The following is a 20,164-nucleotide window of genomic DNA, read 5'->3' as shown; positions in this document are numbered from 1 at the left end:
TCATAAATAAGGGTTTTCTCCCCCTGTTGCCGCCGAACCCTCTTTTTTTTCTTTCGCAGCTCAGGGTTGTGCGTAATTCCGAGCTCGAGGCGTGTAATTTCACAATACATTTAATACAATCGAGAATGTCCTTCACAGTTAAAGAAATATAATTTAACCGTGAAGCTTAATGTAACCATTTATATATAAAATGCTTCCTTTACCAACATCTCTGAGGAATTGGTGTGGCGCGACGGTAGCGTGCTAAGTTTTCACCCGGACGGCCAGGGTTCAAATCCTGCCTACTACCACCAAACAAATCTACCAATACATCACCTAACTAATTTCAGTGTATGGTACTCGCTTGATGCCTGTTACTGCGATCGCATGATAATCATTCAAAAGAGTTAATATCTCTTTTAGCTCTACACTGGGATCGATATTGGCTATAATCAACTCTTGAGCTGGAATAATGGTTTTTTTATTTCTGTAGACCAAGGAAGGAATTTCATCTTCGTTAAATGTACTCTCCATTGTCTTTGTAGTCTGGTCAGCAATTTCAGAGCTGATCGAAATTTCAGACCTTCTTTTGTCCATCTGTACTATCTTCGTTGACGTTGATCCAATAGAGGTGTCACAACCACTGTCTATTTTACTGACCACATTATGATAACCCGATTGCTTCTGAATTGCTTCTTCAGAATTGGAGAGATTGATTAGTTTTATTTTCCCAGGTTTCCATTTATTATTGGTATGTTTCTTGTTCTTAGGTTTGTTGTTAATTTTGTTTTTATGTGGTAATATCTTAATGCTCTTATGACCCTTGAAGCCATTTAGGCAATTTATGGTGTCTTCTAAATGTTTATATCGTATAAAATATAAACCAAATTGACCACCTGAACCCTGTATAGTCGCAGGGCCATAAACGGAAAACATTTTCTTGAGTTCGTCTTCACTTATCCCGTTAAAATTCGGGAAATGTATGACATATGAATCATTTCTTCTATCGTAGCAATGTTCGTAATTCATATTTGTATAAGACTTTTCACTGGGATCGATATTGGCTATAATCACCTCTTGAGCTGGAGTAATGGTTTTTTTATTTCTGTAGACCAAGGAAGGAATTTCATCTTCGTGAAATGTACTCTCCATTGTCTTTGAAGACTGGTCAGCAATTTCGGAGCTGATCGAAATTTCAGTAATACGATTTCAAATACTAATTTCGATTATTATTAGTTACACTTTATGTTGGGTATAAATAACAAATGAATGGAACTGTACGTATACGCGAATAAATTCATTGTTCAGAACTGTATTGTTATTGTTATAGGATGACATAATTTTGTTGCTATTATTAATTAACTATATTGCTTTGAACAATAATTATTATATAAATATTATATTGTTATATAAATCATATGTGCATTATGTAGCAAAAGATAAAAAAATTTTTATTCGTTCTTCGAAGGTTCGAATAAAAAAAGTATCGTTATTCGACGAGTATCGAATAAATAATTTTATTCGACGAGAATTTATCCGACGAAAAAAGATAATTTTTTTTATTCGAAGCGGATTTATTCAAACTAGGGCTGTTACTTTGCTTCGAAGGCCGAAGATTTCGAAGCTTCGAAGCTTCGAATATCGAAGCTTCGTTTTCAGAAAATTCGAAGGTTCGAAACTTCGACACTTCGAAACTTCGAACCTTCGATTCGTTTCCAGTTAACGGATAAAAGGAATAAATTTTCATAATTTGTTTCTATATTCACCATCTGAATTATTTCAATAATTTATTGTTAAGATAATATATTTATTATTTGAATTATCATTTCGATAGTTCACTGATAAAATAATTGTTTAAATAAATAAATTTTTACAATTTGTTTCTATATTAATTATTTGAATTATTATTTCAATTATTTAATGTTAAAATAACTTATTAAATAAATAAATTTTCACAATATGTTTCTATATTCATTATTTGAATTATTTCAATAATTTATTGTTCAAATAACTGTTTAGACAATGTACACGTATTTACATGATTAATATAGGAATACATTTCTATAGAGTATAAAAATTTATAATCTACGGAAATTTTTATAATCTATAGAAATGTGTTTCTATATTCATTATGTAAATACTTGTACATTCTTTAAATAATTATTTTAACAATGAAATATTGAAATAATTCACATAATGTATGTAGAAACAAAATTTGAAAATTTATTCATTTAAACCATTATTTTAACAATAAATAATTGAAATAACAATTCAAATAATGAATATAGAAACAAATTGTAACAATTTATTTATTTAAACAATTATTTCATCAGTGAACTATCGAAATGATAATTCAAATAATAAATATATTATCTTAACAATAAATTAATGAAATAATTCAGATGGTGAATATAGAAACAAATTATGAAAATTTATTCCTTTTATCCGTTAACTGGAAACTAATCGAAGGTTCGAAGTGTCGAAGCTTCGGAAAAGTAACAGCCCTAATTCAAAGGTCGAATAATTTTTTCATCTTTTATTTGTATCTTTTATTCGAATGCTTCGAATAAATCTTCGAATAACTTTTGCCGAGCGCCGAGCTTCAAAGACCCAGCGATGACAGACGACATACAATGTAAGCGGATGGAGAATGGCGCAAGAATGAAAGTTTAAACTTTTAGATTTTTCAATGTACCCTTATAAAATTGTGACGAGCGAATGGAGGGGATTTTCCTGATGAAAATGAGGTCAAATTCGAGTATAATCGAACAAGTTTGACTGATACGTAATGTTACGATAAAAATTACAATCTCATTAAAGACAGTCCAAACGATGTCGTGTTTGGGCTCCTTTTGATCGGGATAAGCTCTACAACTCATTCGTATTAACAATATTGTTCTAATTAAAAACATAAAAGCATAAATTGCCAATAGTGCTCGATTCTCCATCTGCTTACATTGTAGGGTGTTGGTCGGTCAACGATAATTTACTGTAATAGCGAGCTTACAATCATCTTATACTTTTTGTCAAAATTTCATTTTCTATTTAAATTAGTTTGTTATTGAAACTCATTAATAGTTTTAAATAGTACTTGAAATATTTTAAATGATATTGATATGTGGGAATATTACAATTTGGAATATTTCGTCGTTAAATAGCCTAACCGGACGAGGTAGTCAAAAATGCCCTTCAACATTTTTGAATGGCCGTTGCGTCATTCGATTTTTGGTCAACTTTTTCCAATTAATTGCATGCAAAAATTTTGAAAAAACCTGACGAATTGCGGTTATTGATATTCATATTTGAGAATTTCTACATACGTTGTAACGCGCGCGCCAGTCTTTGACTGCTCTGTCCTCGTTATAGCATTCCTACACGGCTCCGAAAATTATTCGAAGTCGAATAAACCGCCGAATAAAGACACAGATGAAAATGAACACTTTATAAAAATTATCTTTATTCGTCGAATAAATTCATTACGTGTGGAATAGAGATAACATAATTATTTTTATTTGACGCGTAACAAATCATTTTTTTATCTTTTATTCGCAGTTTGAAATGTCTATTTCAATAAAAATTTGCCCATCTTTGCTTCTACAATTATATTATTTTATATTATATTAATTCATCCACGTGATTCTCTCTCAAACTCTATACTATTCGGAATAGTACGTTAAATAAACGCTACTCTGGTTTTCAACATATTTCTGTTCCCACAGATCGATCCTTGGAACAATTATCTATAAAAAAAGTGTAAGGAAATAATGCTTGTTCAGGAAACATTTTTAAATTACAAATTAAGGTATCTCATATGAAAGAAGTAGAAATTGATTTTCCTAAAATTATGCTTTAATAATTTCTTACGTAAAAATTTTTTACGAATTTTTTGTCCTTGATATTAGTTTTACTTTCAATATTTTAAATCTTAAAAAGCAACACTAAAAGAAATATCTGTTTAATTCGAATACGTTCGTCGGAGAATGTAACATTTGATAATCGATATGGTTCCGTGATGATCCACCTTCTCACCAATGAGAATTTCCTTAGTGGCCTTCTGTATCGACGAGTTACCGTCGTTGGCCTTCTGTTTCTTACTCCAACCAAAATCTATCCTAGAGGGCAGTAGAAATCACCGTATTTTTCGAGCGACACATTCTCCCGTAAGGCTGGCAGTCTTTCTAAATATCTGGTCGGTGTCCAGGCTAAAAAGATGATGCAGGTTCTGGTCCAGGCTAAAAATTAGTTTAGGGGGCAGCACTATACCGGGGACACTAAAATCTCGGGCGCGAGCACTCTCATTTCACCTCTGCCGGTACATGGTCAGCCACTGGGACATTTACCATAGTACTTTGGTTAGGGTATATTGATCACTTGCGTAGGTGTTTGTTTTGTCATAGAGAACGCTTCAAGCTATTCAATTTGTAATTTAAAAAGTCATGAATTATAATTTAATACATGAATTGACACAACACTTCACAAATTACACATTTCTTGTATAAGTTTAAAAACATGCCATGTAATTTCACAATACATTTAATACAATTGAGAATGTCCTTCACAGTTAAAGAAATATAATTTAACCGTGAAGCTTAATGTAACCATTTACATATAAATTGCTTCCTTTATCAACATCTCTGGTCTCAGAACAATAAGAATATGTTCATGCAAGAGATACTTATCACCTTTCTTTTTGATTGCTAATGCATCACTGACTGTCGTGAAATAAGCATGAATGTACCTAATTCCAGAGTATGGTACTCACTTGATGAAAGTTTGGCGATCGGACGATAATCATTGAAAAGAGTTAATATCTCCTTTAGCTCTACACTGGTATCGATATTGGCTATAATCACTTCTTGAGCTGGAATAATGGTTTTTTTATTTCTGTGGACCAAGGAAGGAATTTCATCTTCCTCAAATGCACTCTCTAATGTCTTTGTAGTCTGGTCAGCAATTTCAGAGCTGATCGAAATTTCAGACCTTCTTTTGTTCATCTGTACTATCTTCGTTGACCTTGATCCAATAGAGTTGTCACAACCACTGCCTATTTTACTGACCACATTATCATAAATTTTCATTTGCTTCGAATTGCTTCTTCAGAATTCGAGAGATTGATTAGTTTTACTTTCCCAGGTTTCCATTTATTATTGGTATGTTTCTTGTTCTTAGGTTTGTTGTTAATTTTGTTTTTATGTGGTAATATCTTAATGCTCTTATGACCCTTGAAGCCATTTAGGCAATTTAAGGTGTCTTCTAAATTTTTATATCGTATAAAATAGAAACCAAATTGACCACCTGAACCCTTTATAGTCGCGGAGCCATAAACGGAAAACATTTTCTTGATTTCGTCTTCACTTATCCCTTTAAAATTCCAAAAATGTATTACGTATGAATCATTTCTTCTATCGTAGTAATGTTGGTAATTCATATATTTATAAGACTTTTCACAAAGTTCCAGTAGAAAATACAAATATTCTTTCGTTTTGACTTTATGTTGTGTTCGCGACGTTAGCGTCCTTCGGCTTTCTTCAACGCCGATGAGACCACCTCTTTGGTACCGGTACCCGGACACTAATAAAATTCGAAAAGCCTTAAGCGCGTGCCTAGGGGATTTTATCTTGTGGCGCAAAGATCCCCACATTTTTAACAAATGTTAAGTAAAATTCGACCGATTTTCTCGTTGACATATGAATTGAAGATATTAATAACTAAGAGCTTTATTCTAAATTTGGTCATCTTATATGCACCAACATAACAATGGTTTATGGTTTATGGTTTATTCTTCCCTTTATATATATCCTACAAAGATGGCGTTGGAGAGCCGGAGCTCTATCTGCCCACTACAAAAAACGGTCCTTACATATTATTGTTAATCTAATTACTTATATATTATAAATGTAAATACATGTGCAATATACTCCTTTCACCTTATTTTATCCATTATATAATCAATATTCAACACCAATAATCCGCGCATCTACCCAAACATATATAAAATATATAGAAATATAACAAATGCTCTGAACTAAGAAATAATACTTGTACTCCAATTTTCGTTTTCTCTTCTCTAGAGGTACGTTTAGATTGCTCTGTCTATTTGTGTTAAAAATACTGCTATTGCCCTCAAAATGGACTCGTCTATCTTTTTTAATATACTAATAACTTCCTCTTCTAGTTCTATATCCTTTTTAGCAAAGGTTCTCATTAACTTTCCTCTTTTTCCCTGTGTAAATAGGACAACTCTATATGATATGATCTATAACTTCATTATCGTGGCCATATTCACATGTTGTATAATTTATATAATTTTTCCTAGCTAGGGAACTTGCTAAGTTGTAATGATTGGCTCTGATCCTGCTCAGCGTGTTACAGCTCTCTCTGGTACCGGCAGAGATGAAATTTTTTTTTTATTTATTACGCATTAGGCCAGTTCTGGCCTATCAGCGGACATACATAAAGAAATTAGTGCTGATAATAAGTAACAGACAATACGCCTCTCATACAACAATTATTCCGCATACATTCAAAAAATATTGACCTAAGACTAATTAATTATAAAATTGGAAATGTCACTTCTACATCTAATCAAATAATTCATATATTATAATGCAAAACTGAGTACATCCATAAGCGCACGAAAACACATACATACATCCGCATTTGTAAAAACATACTCTTACTAACTAACAAACATGTTAAAAATTAACAACTATAAAAAGACTAACTCAGAGATACTAACTAATACATCCTCTCTGTTAAACATTGATATTGTTAATCATACAGAAGTCTCTGATTATATACAAGGCTTTTATATTTACATTATTAAGGAAGATATCGATCGAAACGGGATTGGTATTGACGATGGATATCAAACTTTGAATCATTTCCTGTCTTCCTTTAGAACGCAGGGGACAATGCCATAAGAGATGGTCAATATCTTGAACGGGATGAGAACACTCACAAGATGAATCAGGAACCATCTTAAATCTCGCCAGAGATTCTCGGGTATTAACATGGTTTGTTCTCATTCTACCAAATCGAACTATAAAATCTCTTGGCAGATCGTAACCGCTATACCAAGGTGATTTTTGAGGTTTGAAGAATTTTTGCCAATAAAGAACACCTTTGTTATTAAATATTGAACTAAGATGAGCCAAGAATTCTTTCCACATATCTTCCTTATGTAAATCTCTAAAATCTGTGTAGGGGATCTTGTGTAGGGGTGAGTGAGGCTTATTGGTGGCCTCTTTAGCAAGTTGGTCAGCTAATTCATTCCCTTGTATCCCACAATGAGAGGGAATCCAGATAAATATAACATGTTTGTCATTGTGGTGTGCAGAGGCCAAATCAATAATTTTGTGTTTAATGTCTACGATATGAAAATTTGTTTTAGAGCTCATAGTGGGGCTCTGAAGACTTATTATAGCACTGAGAGAGTCTGAGCAGATTGCTAATGGCCTTTCGCTATAGTAAAAGATGTCTATGGCCTGAGAAATAGCTGCACACTCTGCTGTGAAGACAGAAGCTGTCGGATTAATACTAATAGGGAGATATGTCTGTTTCTCCAGGCAGACAACTGCTGCTCCTGTCGATATCCCACCTTTCACTTTGGATCCATCCGTAAATATGCATAGGTGATTGTTATAATGATTTCCAATATACTCAATGAATTCGGTGTTGGGTGCTGGGGATCTTTGTAAAATGCGACCTAAGTTGAGATCACACGGAGCTTGATAAGTTGTGGAATTATAAGATGAGGTTATGCATGGAAAGTTGGAAGCTTTGTGACAAATGTCGTTAACATTTTGAGTTTCTAATATGCATTTAACGAGGATCTTAGACTTTCCAAGGGCCGAATTGTTAGGGTCTAAGGAAATAGCCTCCAATAGATCTTTGATATATCTATTGGAGATGTGGTTGACATTGGAAATGATTTTCGTTAGATGGGATTTTCCTAGGTATGAAGCTCTGTTTTGAAGATAAGGAATTTTGGATTCAGATAGAACAACATTTGTTGGAGATGACATTCTGAGACCCAGGGACAGTTTGATAGCGCGAGCCTGAATCGATTCAAGTTTGGAGATCAATGACAGATTGCTAGGGAAGTAAACATGAGCCGCGTAATCAAGTCTAGATCTGATTAGAGACTTGTAAAGAAGAATAAGAGTTTCCGGGTGGGCGCCCCACCAAACGCCTCTTAAAAATTTAATAATGTTCATTGTGGAGGAGCATCTTTTGTGAAGATAGAGAATATGGGTTTCGAAGGATAGCCTGGGATCTAGATGAATCCCCAAAAACTTTACATTGTCTGAATCTGGTATCAGGAGCTGACCTACTTGGAAAAGGGTGCGGCCAATAGGCATATTTCTATTGTTGAAAACCATAAAGTTGGTTTTCTCTAAAGAAAGATCGAGTCCTATTTTAACTAAATTTCTGTTAACCTCTTTTAGAGCCTTTTCGATAGATCTTTTAGCATCATTTAAAGCATAGTTACGAAAGTAAAGGGCGATGTCATCAGCAAACTGGGATATGTGGACTTCCTTAGGGACACCTTTAAATATATCGGCCACGTAAAGGTTATACAGCAAAGGGCTTAATACCCCGCCTTGTGGCAGGCCTTTGTATATTGTCCTCACTCCTTGGAAGCTTGGAGAGCTAGCAAAACGGCAGTAAGACCAATTGGCTATAAAGCTCAGAGTATTAATAGGAATACCTATTTCACAGAGTTTTTTCAAAAGAATATTCCATTGAACGTTGTCATAAGCCGAACAGATATCTAGGAATGCAGCCGATGTAACTTGTTTGAGAGCAAATCCTGTTCTAATGTAAGCAGAAAGGTTAAAGATGTTGTCAATGCATGATCGTCCTTTCCTGAATCCAGATTGGGAATGAGGTATCCGATTGGTACTTTCACACCACCACTGTAATCTATTATTGATCATTCTTTCCATAATTTTGCACATACAAGATGTCAGGGAAATGGGTCGGAAACTTTTATTATCTGACTTTTTAATAAGCAGGATCTGGCTCCTGATCCATTCTTCTGGTATCCTTTTTGATTGAAAGATTTCGTTGTAAATATCTAACAGGTAAAGTCTACATTTGGTGGAAAGGTATTTAATCGATTTATAATCTAATCCGTCCAGACCGGGAGATGAATTAGGGTTGGCTCGTTCTATTGCACAGTTGAATTCCACTAAGTTGAAAGGAGAGTCCAAGAATTGATTAGGAGAGACTACCAGATTGATTGAAGGATTGACAGGGACCCACGGCGGGGATATTTTATTTATAGCCACCTGTTTTTGAAGGTTGATGAAATCTGAATCTACAACTTCTGTGCTTCTCGTAAGAGTCCATTTGTTTTTTAAAATCTTTATGTGGTTCCATAGATGAGATATAGAGGTCCTATGTGATAGGCTGGAAGCGAAGTCTCTAAAATTATCTCTTTTTTTCTTTTGAAGGAGCTTCTTGGTGATGGCTACTTGTCTTTTGTAATTATCCCAATTCAGAGAGGAGGACTGGTGTTTCCATTTTTTGAAAAGAGCCTTTCTCAGTCTTACCGCTTTGTCACATTCTGGGTCCCACCATGGGACAGGATTCCTGTGAAGGTGGTTGAGGACATGCTTCCTGCGAGGGGAACATTCGAGAATAGAGTCTCTCATACATTCTGAAAACCAGGTGTAATTCTCAAGAACTGAAGTTTCTCCTTGACGAAGAGCTGACTCAATGTGGTTATCCATAAGGTTACTATATTTTTCCCAGTCGGTTCTTGTGGAGGATAATCTGTTGGTTAACTTGGAGTAAAGGTGTCTAGAGGTTTTAAGTTTGATGAGAAGAGGAAAGTGGTCAGAACCGAGTGGATCTTCTTCCTGTGCTATGAACAGGGAATCTGAGAGACTTCTAGGGGCCAGTATAAGATCAAGATTGCTTGAGGTGTTGTTACGCATATCATAGTGGGAGGATAGGTTATAGTTCAATATGTCTATGTTGTGGTTGTCAATCGCTTGAAGAAGGTTTCTGCCCGGTCCATCTATTTTGGAGCAATTCCATTCTGGGTGGTGAGCATTGAAGTCCCCCATTATTAAAAACGGACCAATGTCTTTGATATTTTGGACAAAGGATTCCCAGTGGACAGTGGATAATCTACCGAAAGGGGGTCTGTAACATGCTGCTAAGACTATCTTACATTCAGTGTTCGTAATCTGAACACAACAGGTTTCTGTATGAGGGTCGTTATGTACAATAGAATTCAAAATATCGTACTTAAGGTCTTTGGCAATGAGGATGGCAATGCCGCCTCCCTTGCCAACAAGGCGATCCTTCCTGACTATGTTAAATCCTGCGACAGAGAATTTTAATTGTGGATTGAGCCAAGTTTCTGTACATACTATAATATCTGATCTAGCAGCTAAGCTAGTGATCTCAACTTTCTTACTTAGAATGCTCCTACAATTCCAAAGTGTGATTCTAAGGGGGTTATCCATAATAAAATGTTTAGAAATCAAGATATATTAGTTTTTTTCAACGATATAGAAGGCTTATATTGTTTAATTGAGACCTGAGTGATTTTTCTGTTTGGGGGAGGCTGTAAATCGAGAGTTGAGTTCGAGTTAGAAGGTGTGGGTGAAGATGGAGGAAGGGAGGAGGATAAGGGAGAATTAGGCAATTTTTTATTGATAAGTGCAGAGGGGGAAGAGGAGGATTGAATCGGTTTGGATGAATAATCCTTCATTGAAGAGCATAATCTGGATGCATTGAGAAGACTGGAGGATAGATTAGGGGGTTTTCTGGTGGAGTTTATTGGGGAGATGGAGGGAGCGGACTGAGTCCAAACGGAGGGAGAGGAAGAAGGGCTTTGTTGACCGCCAATTGACTTTAAGTTAACGATATCTGCTTGACTTTTAATTTTAAGTGGGGGGAAGTTTTCTTTGGTCGCTGCAAACTGAGATCTGGAAGAAATCCTGGAGTTACCCAAAACTAGTTGACGGGCTTCGAAGAAGCTAATGTTTAATAAATTCATTTTTGTGTTAATTTCTCTCTTAGATTTCAGGGCAGTACAGTCTGGATGAAGAGTAGGGTGATTTTCCTTACAGTGTACGCAGGATGGCGAATCCTTATTTGGACAATCCAATAGGTTATGACCTACTGACCCACAATTTCTACATATTTTTGGACTCCGGCAGAATTTGTTGGTATGACCAAATTGAAAGCAACCATAGCAGATTTTGATAGGTTCAATGTAAAGCTCGACCGGTGTGAGAATGAGGTTGTATAATTTGATATTGTCTGGTAATACGGTACCCTCAAAGGTAAGAACGACTGACTCACTTGGAACCCACGACCAATTCCCGTTTTGAGAGTCTTTAATTCTCCTATTAAGCCTACGTGCATTCAGAATAGGAACTGGAGAGTCAGAATGATTAATTATGTCTTCTAATTCGCAATCAGTAGACCAGCCTTTGATGATACCTCTTCTGGTAGTCCTGAATTTGGGTATAAAAGTGTTTACCCCTTCAAGATCTGGTTTGTTAGTTTTAATAAATTGGTTTGCTTCAATAGATGATTTAAATTTGATTGAAAACCTTCCAAACCCTTCCGGTCTGATTTCCTCTACCCCTTGGTTGACTTTATTCAGAGCTTTGGCCAGCATAAGGGCATTCTGGGAATTCCTTTCTTTCACCGTATTTTTGTCAAATATAGCGGAGACAAAAGCCGGGCCTTTATGTGAAGTTGGATATAGATTGACTATGGGAGGCTCGCGTCTTCTCTTCGCAGAGGAAGAGTCTGACGTTTTATCCTGAATCTTACCTACTATTCCAGGGGATGGGAGAAACATGTCTACAGATTTTCTCTTATTACTTGAGTTAGATTCAGCCGTGCTTGTTCCCATGGGAGTAGAACTTTTGGAAGTCATGATGGCTTCACTCAAGCCTAGGGCCACATGGGCCCAGGCGTCCGATGAATGATCTTGTTGAGGCACTGTTAACCTGCGATCGGCTATTTGAGACTCTGAAGATATTTACTTAAAATATAGGGAAAGGCAAAAAAGACTTTATTGAGAATTTGAGAAATTGTCTAAGAGACAGGAATAGGAGATTGCCGAGGAGAAGAGGTTAGTCGACCGAGTCCGGCAGAGATGAAATGAGAGTGCCGGCAGAGATGAAATGAGAGTGCTGATGCCCGGGATTTTAGTGTCCCCGGTATAGTGCTGCCCCCTAGACTAATTTTTAGCCTGGACCAGAACCTGCATCATCTTTTTGTCTGGACACCGACCAGATATTTAGGAAGACTGCCAGCCTTACGGGAGAATGTGTCGCTCGAAAAATACGGTGATTTCTACCGCCCTCTAGGATAGATTTTGGCTGGAGTAAGAAACAGAAGGCCAACGACGGTATTTCGTCGGTGCAGAAGACCACTAAGGAAATTCTAATCGGTGAGAAGGTGAATCATCGCGGACCCATATCGATTATCAAATGTTACATTCTCCGACCAGAGTTGGGCAAAATATTTATCTAAATAAAAATTTCGAACAACGAATAAAAGTTCCCACCTGGGACCCACTTTGAGACTCGCAGTTTAACACGGGGGATGGCAGTCTTATATATATATATATCTCGTCGGTGACGTAACTGGTCAATCATTTGTATTTGAACAGATTTGATCATTTTTGTGGATCTAGTTCCAACATTTATCGTTCGTCAGCGTAGAGGGCGTAAGAAAACCAGTTGTGTAGGTTTACGGTCTAGTGGATTGCCAGACTGAGGCCTACTACCGCCGGGAAACCGGAAACTGGATGGAAATCACTGCTACGCGTATCGGCACAGAAAATTTTATTATGGCTTGTGTAGGTATTGGACCTACGATGAAGGAAAGAAACTAGACTCGTGAGTGTTGACAAGAGAAACTTTATTCGCATCTGCTCTCGGCGGCAGATTCAAAGAGACTGTGGTCTAGGGGAAAATCCCTAGACACCTTGAGTTCTGCTATTATGTATTGGCGCTCACTGCGTCGCCTAGCGGATGCACTAGGGAGTCAACTATACTCCCTACAAATTATACAATATGTGAATGTGGCCACGATAATGAAGATATAGATCATATCAGAGAGGATAGGAGAGTGCTCACGCCCGGGTTTTCGGCGTTCCCGATATAGTGCTGACATCTGCTTAGCCTTATCATGGCACAGAACCGTGTCGTCTTTCCTGGAACAGAACCGTGTCGTCTTTCCTGGAACAGAACCGTGTCACCGACGAGATATATATTGTCACGTCTGCCGACGTGTTGCTGCGCTAGGTTATAACTAGATGTCACGCCTATCGACATGTTGCGTTAGCTTCTGAATGGATGTCGCGCCGTCGGGATGTTGTGTTTGGTTATAACTAGATGTCGCGTTAGGTCATAAGTTGTATAATATATAGATAGCCACTACATTACATCACATAGAATTCCAAGTCCCGTATTCCCCATCTCCGAGGCGCGCCAAGATGCGTGACATTACGTCACCGCGCTCTAGCGAGCCAGACTACGACGCGTAATACGTCACGCGCCCCTCCACGCGATCTCCGAGCGAAAGAGGTCTGGACAATTCCCGAGGAAGTCGGTTTTCACCCGCGACCTGGTCGCGTCAACATCTCGCGTTTCCATTTCAAACGTTACTACCTCTTATTATATCTAGCTGTTCCAATATTTAGTATTAAGAGTCTTTGTATTCCAACTACTTCTTTGAATATATATATTTAGTGTTAACCATTCAAATCCTGCCATTTATTACCCGCCAATCCCGCGCAAGAGAGTGCCGCGTCGCGCCGGTTGTAACCACTATTTACGCCAGTTGTTTCGCCCTCTCGTGTCTAACAATCCAATCCATTCGGCGAACGTCTGCACCATCTCGCGGCCGCGCAGCATCAGGACCAACATCTTCAGAGAGAGAGAGCCATCGACCTAAGAGGGACAAGGACACCGACCTATTCTCCGTAGCCAATCCGAGGGAGCACGGCTGCCCCATCTGTCTCTGTTTCTTGCAATCTGTCCAGGACTGTTGGTGAGTAGCATATCTACATATCTACGTGGAACCGTGGACCCGGCTAGACTTCGAACGTACGAGTCGAGTGAGCCAAATGGTTGTAATTTTGAAGCGTCTCTCCGCGGTAAAATCGCGAAGCGTCTTTACCATCGCGTAACCAACCGCGGGACGTAACAATATAAAGACTGCCAGCCTTACGGGAGAATGTGTCGCTCGAAAAATACGGTGATTTCTACTGCCCTCTAGGATAGATTTTGGTTGGAGTAAGAAACAGAAGGCCAACGACGGTAACTCGTCGATACAGAAGGCCACTAAGGAAATTCTCATTGGTGAGAAGGTGGATCATCACGGAACCATATCGATTATCAAATGTTACATTCTCCGACGACCGTATTCGAATTAAACAGATATTTTTTTTAGTGTTGCTTTTTAAGATTTAAAATATTGAAAGTAAAACTAATATCAAGGACAAAAAATTCGTAAAAATATTTTACGTAAGAAACGATTAAAGCATAATTTTAGGAAAATCAATTTCTACTTCAAATTTCATATGAGATACCTTAATTTGTAATTTAAAAATATTTCATGAACAAGCATTATTTCCTTACACTTTTTTTATAGATAATTGTTCGAAGAATCGATCTGTGGGAACAGAAATATGTTGAAAACCAGAGTAGCGTTTATTTAACATACTATTCCGAATAGTATAGAGTTTGAGAGAGAATCACGTGGATGAATTAATATAATATAAAATAATATAATTGTAGAAGCAAAGATGGGCAAATTTTTATTGAAATAGACATTTCAAACTGCGAATAAAAGATAAAAAAATGATTTGTTACGCGTCAAATAAAAATAATTATGTTATCTCTATTCCACGCGTAATGAATTTATTCGACGAATAAAGATAATTTTTTATTGGGTTGAGCGATTCATCTTTAGCGTTGAATAAAGTGTTCATTTTCATCTGTGTCTTTATTCGGCGGTTTATTCGACTTCGAATAATTTTCGGAGCCGTGTAGGAATGCTATAACGAGGACAGAGCCGTCAGAGACTGGCGCGCGCGTTACAACGTATGTAGAAATTCTCAAATATGAATATCAATAACCGCAATTCGTCAGGTTTTTTCAAAATTTTTGCATGCAATTAATTGGAAAAAGTTGACCAAAAATCGAATGGGGCATTTTTTACTACCTCGTCCGGCTAGGCTATTTAACGACGAAATATTCCAAATTGTATGTATATCATTTATTGATTCCCCTCGGGGTTACAATTTTAGTTACATCTCCCGCTTTCGCTCGCTCTTACCCTAATCTTAACCTTAGACTTATCCTAACTTACCCTAACTTAACTAAACTTATCTTAAAAACACGCCACACAGAGAAGAGAGAGAGAGAGAGAGAGAGAGAGAGAGAGAGAGAGAGAGAGAGCGATCTTACACTAATATCCGCCGCGTTCTTATTTTTCCCTCTCTCACACCCACATGCTTCTCTGATCTCCCCCATCCCTACACCTCACCCATCCTTCTCCCGCCTCCTGGACCTCCTCTTCCGGCTGCTCTCTCTTTCGCTCCATTCCTATGCATTCTCTCCTTATACTTCCTCTCCTATACCTCTTCCATTCATGCTCTTCCTCCAATCATCCACCTTCCTCATCCATTCCTCTCCTTCTCCTTCATCCCCTAATACTTCCCCCACCATCCCCTGCCAACCTCACCCCTCAGCCCCTCCCATACACACTTCCCACACGTGCTCCCACGTTTCCTCCTCCCACCCACATACCCTACATACTTTCTTCTCCTCCTCCAACCAATACTTTCCACCTCTCATCTCGTTTCCCAACCTGTACCTGGCCACCCTTTGCCACATGTTCTCTCCCCACCCCTTCTTCAGGTACCCTGGTAACCCTTCTCCCTTCACCCTCCCGTACCACATGTTGTACCTTGCACTTCCTATCTTTTTCCATCTCTCCCCCTGTATATTCCAAATTGTAATATTCCCACATTTCAATATCACTTAAAGTATTTCAAGTACTATTTAAAACTACTAATGAGTTTCAATAACAAACTAATTTAAATAGAAAGTGAAATTTTGACAAAAAGTATAAGATGATTGTAAGGTCGCTATTACAGTAAATTATCGTTGACCGACCAACACCCTACAATGTAAGCAGATGGAGAATCGAGCATTATTGTCAATTTATGTTTTTATGTTTGTTCGAGATTTTACTTTATTATAAATCTTTATTGTAAATATCACTTCAAGTGTTAACTCTGTATGTATTTTAACTAGTAATAAATATGACTTCGATCTGTCGATCAGCCCGGCGCGCCGTCGGCCCCGCACCGTTCCACCGCTCCCCGCGAGCTCCAGGGTGGATCGAGCAGCTCGGGCCTCGCCGTCGCGGCGTGGGGAGCGGATGCGGTGGATCGACGCGCCCAGCTGATCGTTCAGTTCGTCTATTGACACGCACAAACGACATTCGATTTCGGAGTTCTCACCTATGTGTAGATTTACGTAATCGTTTCGTCGGTACCCCGCTTTTTACATCTACCTTAGAGTATCGGTAACGTTTCATTTTGTAAATGCCCGTATATCTAAAACATTGGTCCTTCGAGCCGGATCGAATTCGTTCACGTTCGTCGAATATACGCGCGGAAACAAGGGATCTCGACCCTCGTGCGTGCCGTTGCGATAACGTGTTCAGAATCCGCAGATGCGAAAGCGCAGCGTCGAGAAGCTAAGGGATCCGTCACCCGTTAGTCGACCGTGCTTCGAATACCCTAGATTTTGGGCAAATTGCAGGTGCAACTAGACCTCCAACGGTCCCGTACATTTGAACGCGCTAACGGACTTCTTTGTCCTCGCCGACCGCGCGCGAACACAACAGGTGCAGTTCCGGATACGGAGTCAGACACGAAGCTGCCGAGACTTCTCCTGCCGACCTTTTCTGGCGACCTCCTCCAGTGGGAAAGCTTTCGGGACCAGTTTAAAGCGGCTGTCCATAACAAGGCCCGTTTGTCGAAGGTGTCGAAGCTCAATTACCTCAAGTCGTGCCTGACCGGAGAAGCTGCACAGTCTCGTCGACGACTTTCGACAGATACAGCAGTCATTCGAGGCACTTGGAAAGCCCGTTGAGGAGTGGGACGAATGGTTCGTTTTCCTGCCAACGGAGAAGCTGGACGAGACGACTCGGTTAGCGTGGGAGGCCACCCTCGTCGATCCTACCGCCGTACCGGAATTTCAGGCGCTGGAAGACTTCCTGGAGAACCGCTCTCACGTCCATGCGAAGGTTAGAGTCGCCTCAACCCTCGAAATCGGACAGTTTCTCCAGTCGTGGTGGGTCTGCCTCAGTCAGCCGTCACCTGCTGGCCGTCAAGGTGGAGGAAACGAAGTCGAAGGGGAAGGGCGGTCGCACGTGCTCACTCTGCTCGGGAAACCACGCCATGGGATCCTGCAAGCGTTATAAAGGGTTATCGGCTGAGAAACGTCGTGACTTGGTCGTGTCCAAAGGGCTCTGTCTTTCGTGCCTCGCGACTGGACACCGACTATCTCAATGCCCCTCTACCAATCGGTGCTGGGTCTGCGGACAGCAGCACCACACGACGATCCACGACGCCTACGTCGTCGAGGATCGAACACCTTCGGAGTCGGTCGAGATAGCCGCCATCCACGCTGTGAAGACTCACCAGGGGATCCCTCTAGCCACTGCAAAGGTCCAGCTCGAGGCTCCAGACGGCCAGACTCTCCTGGTACGAGCCCTCCTTGATTCTGGCTCTGAGACGTCCTTCCTCAGCGAGTGGGCCGCTCAAACGCTACGGCTGCGGAAAAGGGCGGTGCGGGTATCGTTGACGGGCTACCAGGGTACCGCCGTGGGGACTGCTCGGTCCGAAGTCCAGGTAAGCCTCCGTTCCCCGATTGATCCTGGGTTCCAGATGGATCTGGAGACATTGGTGACCAAATCCTTGGTCGCCCCCACGCCCTCAAAGCAGGTGGTGCTGCAGTACTGGTCCCACATCCAAGGACTGCCATTGGCCGATCCGGAATTTGCCAACCCGGCGCACGTGGATGTGCTTCTCGGTGCCGACGTTTGCGGACTTTTGTTCCGGGAGCGAAAGGTCGGACCGGCCGGAACATCAGTCGCAGTGCGAACACCGTTTGGATGGACGCTGATCGGTCCCGTTGGAGAGGAGACCTCGTCCGTAAGGAAGACCCGTGTCCACCACGTGAGCTGCCAGGAGCCGTTACCCGATCTTCGACGGTTCTGGGAGATCGAGGAAGTACCGTCGTCTCAGCCGCTGTCACCGGAGGACCTGAAATGTGAACAGCTGTTCAAGGACACGACGTTTCGGGATCATACCGGTCGGTATGTTGATCGTTTACCTTTTAGGGGAGGAGGAGCGACCACCGACGGGAATTCAGGATGCTCCTCAGCGCCGAGACCAGACGAGCACGGGATTAGCAGCTCAGGAACCACTACGTGGCCTTCATGCGGGAGTACAGCCGCCTGGGGCACATGGACCTCGCAGATGCCCCTCTCCAGGAACGAGATCCTGGTTCCTACATCCCGCACCATGCAGTATGGAAGGAGATTGATGGGAAGAAGAAGATCCGCGTGGTCTTCAACGCCTCAGCTGCGTCGATCGCAGGCCGGTCCCTCAACGACGAGTTGTTGCCTGGACCGAAGCTGCAGAGCGACCTCTGGGCGATCATCACACCATGGCGCCTCTTCAGGGTGGCATTCTCGACGGACATCGTCAAGATGTTCAGATAGATCTCAGTCCATCCTGACGACCAAGATTGGCTGCGCATTCTCTGGAGAGACGACTCTGCACAAGCGGTATCTGATTTCAGGTTGACCACCGTAACGTATGGAACCGCTCCTGCTCCGTATCTCGCTCATAGGGTGTTGCAGCAACTGGCGTCGGATGAGGAAGGCCGATTCCCCCTTGGCGCAAGGGCTCTCCGTCGCAAATCCTATGTCGACGACATCTTGTCCGGCGCAGACAATGTCCAGCAGGCGAGGGAAGTCCGTCGACAGCTGACCGACATCCTGGAGTCGGCAGGGTTTCCGCTGGACAAGTGGGCCAACTCGAACCACGAGCTTGGATCGACCACTGCGGAACTGAAGATGTTCCAGGACGAAGAGCCATGCCGTTGCCACCGAGAAGCATTGAAGGCCCATCTTGGCCCATCCCAATCTAACCCAAAGTAGTTCTTACAAATAGAGAATAATACGGATTGCCCAGGTCTCACCACGAGGACCAGAAGGAATTCAATACGCTTCCTTCTGACTCCCTTTCTTACAACGACGATTTTACAATCTTATAAACTAAATTTCGCAGATCGCTAGATGTTTTGCGATGCGACTTCGACTACTGCCGCGCGGATCTCGACCGTACATCCACCCGAGGGCGTAAAGCTCGGATTCACCGATGTGAACGCGTCGCGTACCCGTGTCGCCGAAAAGTTACCCGCCAATTTAATATTGGGTAACGGGATCCGATTGATTGTTCTGTGTTGTGTGCGACTTGTAAGTGTGTGAGATAACGCGATGACTAATACGTTTTCTCTGAGAGCGTTTGTTGCGTATGGAAGACTTAGACAGACTGCCCCGGGGTCCGTTTGCTGGCCACCTCGTTGGTGTCCAACTTTTCCAAGGGATGGGCCCGAAAATCCCGAAAGACTCATCCCCATTCGTTGATTGACCCGAGGGAGGCGGATCTTCCGGACAGTCCTCCACGGTAGAGGTGGAAGTCCTTACCCTCTGGTCAATCACCGAAACTTCGGAAAATTCTCGAACGACGGGACCCCGGTGCAGCGTGACGAAGAGACCCGAGTGGCCTGCACATGGTGGTATAAATTTATGGCCCCTTGTCCCGAGTGGATGGACGACCATCGGGTTCAGACCTTGAACACGAGACTCCTGAGTGCTGTACGTCCGGTACCTCTTCGAAATTTCGTATTTCTAAAACAGTGGGACCCGTGTCTGGTCTGAACCAGATGGCCCAAGGGGCTGCGACGCGTGTCTCAGACCCTCACGGACCTTGAAGATGACAGGGCGTGAGGGCCGGGCGTAACGAATGCTGTTACAAAGCTACGGTCACGTCTCGAAACCGAACACTAGATGAAAAAGGTCACTTTTCCACAGAAAGAAAAGTTCA

At 40.9% G+C, this 20,164-nt stretch overlaps 1 protein-coding gene and 1 long non-coding RNA gene across 3 annotated transcripts; one reads left to right on the top strand and one right to left on the bottom strand.

The window, feature by feature from the left end:
• Window positions 1-6,645: 6,645 nt before the first annotated feature.
• LOC143359685 (uncharacterized) lies at window positions 6,646-8,465 on the top strand. Its single transcript, XR_013083149.1, has 3 exons — window positions 6,646-7,310; window positions 7,373-7,613; window positions 7,923-8,465. It is a non-coding gene; the product is annotated as an uncharacterized LOC143359685 (long non-coding RNA).
• A 6,774-nt stretch (window positions 8,466-15,239) lies between these two features.
• Window positions 15,240-19,370, bottom strand: LOC143359493 (uncharacterized). 2 transcript variants are annotated; one of them, XM_076797439.1, is made up of 3 exons: window positions 18,384-19,370; window positions 17,690-18,313; window positions 15,240-17,454 (listed from the first exon to the last, which is right to left on the bottom strand). In XM_076797439.1, the coding sequence occupies exons 1-2, from the start codon at window positions 18,574-18,576 to the stop codon at window positions 17,793-17,795; spliced, it is 714 nt and encodes a 237-aa protein (XP_076653554.1). In that variant the 5' UTR covers window positions 18,577-19,370; the 3' UTR covers window positions 15,240-17,454; window positions 17,690-17,792. The 2 variants fall into 2 exon arrangements, with proteins under 2 accessions (XP_076653554.1, XP_076653555.1); XM_076797440.1 differs by having other exon boundaries at window positions 17,690-18,298.
• Between the last annotated feature and the right edge of the window lie 794 nt (window positions 19,371-20,164).

Source organism: Halictus rubicundus, chromosome 12 (genome assembly GCF_050948215.1).
Source record: "Halictus rubicundus isolate RS-2024b chromosome 12, iyHalRubi1_principal, whole genome shotgun sequence".
Classification (NCBI taxonomy): domain Eukaryota; kingdom Metazoa; phylum Arthropoda; class Insecta; order Hymenoptera; family Halictidae; genus Halictus; species Halictus rubicundus.
Note: the sequence above shows the minus strand (reverse complement) of the source record. Positions and strands in the feature narration are given on the sequence as shown.

What these genes read in the sequence shown, in the direction of transcription:
- LOC143359493 (XM_076797439.1), bottom strand. Translation starts at nt 18,576, where the DNA reads ATGGTGCGGGATGTAGGAACCAGGATCTCGTTCCTGGAGAGGGGCATC. An exon ending in CGCTCCTCCTCCCCTAAAAG is followed by an intron (nt 18,314 to 18,383) that starts GTAAACGATCAA and finishes TTCACATTTCAG; the next exon opens with GTCCTCCGGTGACAGCGGCT.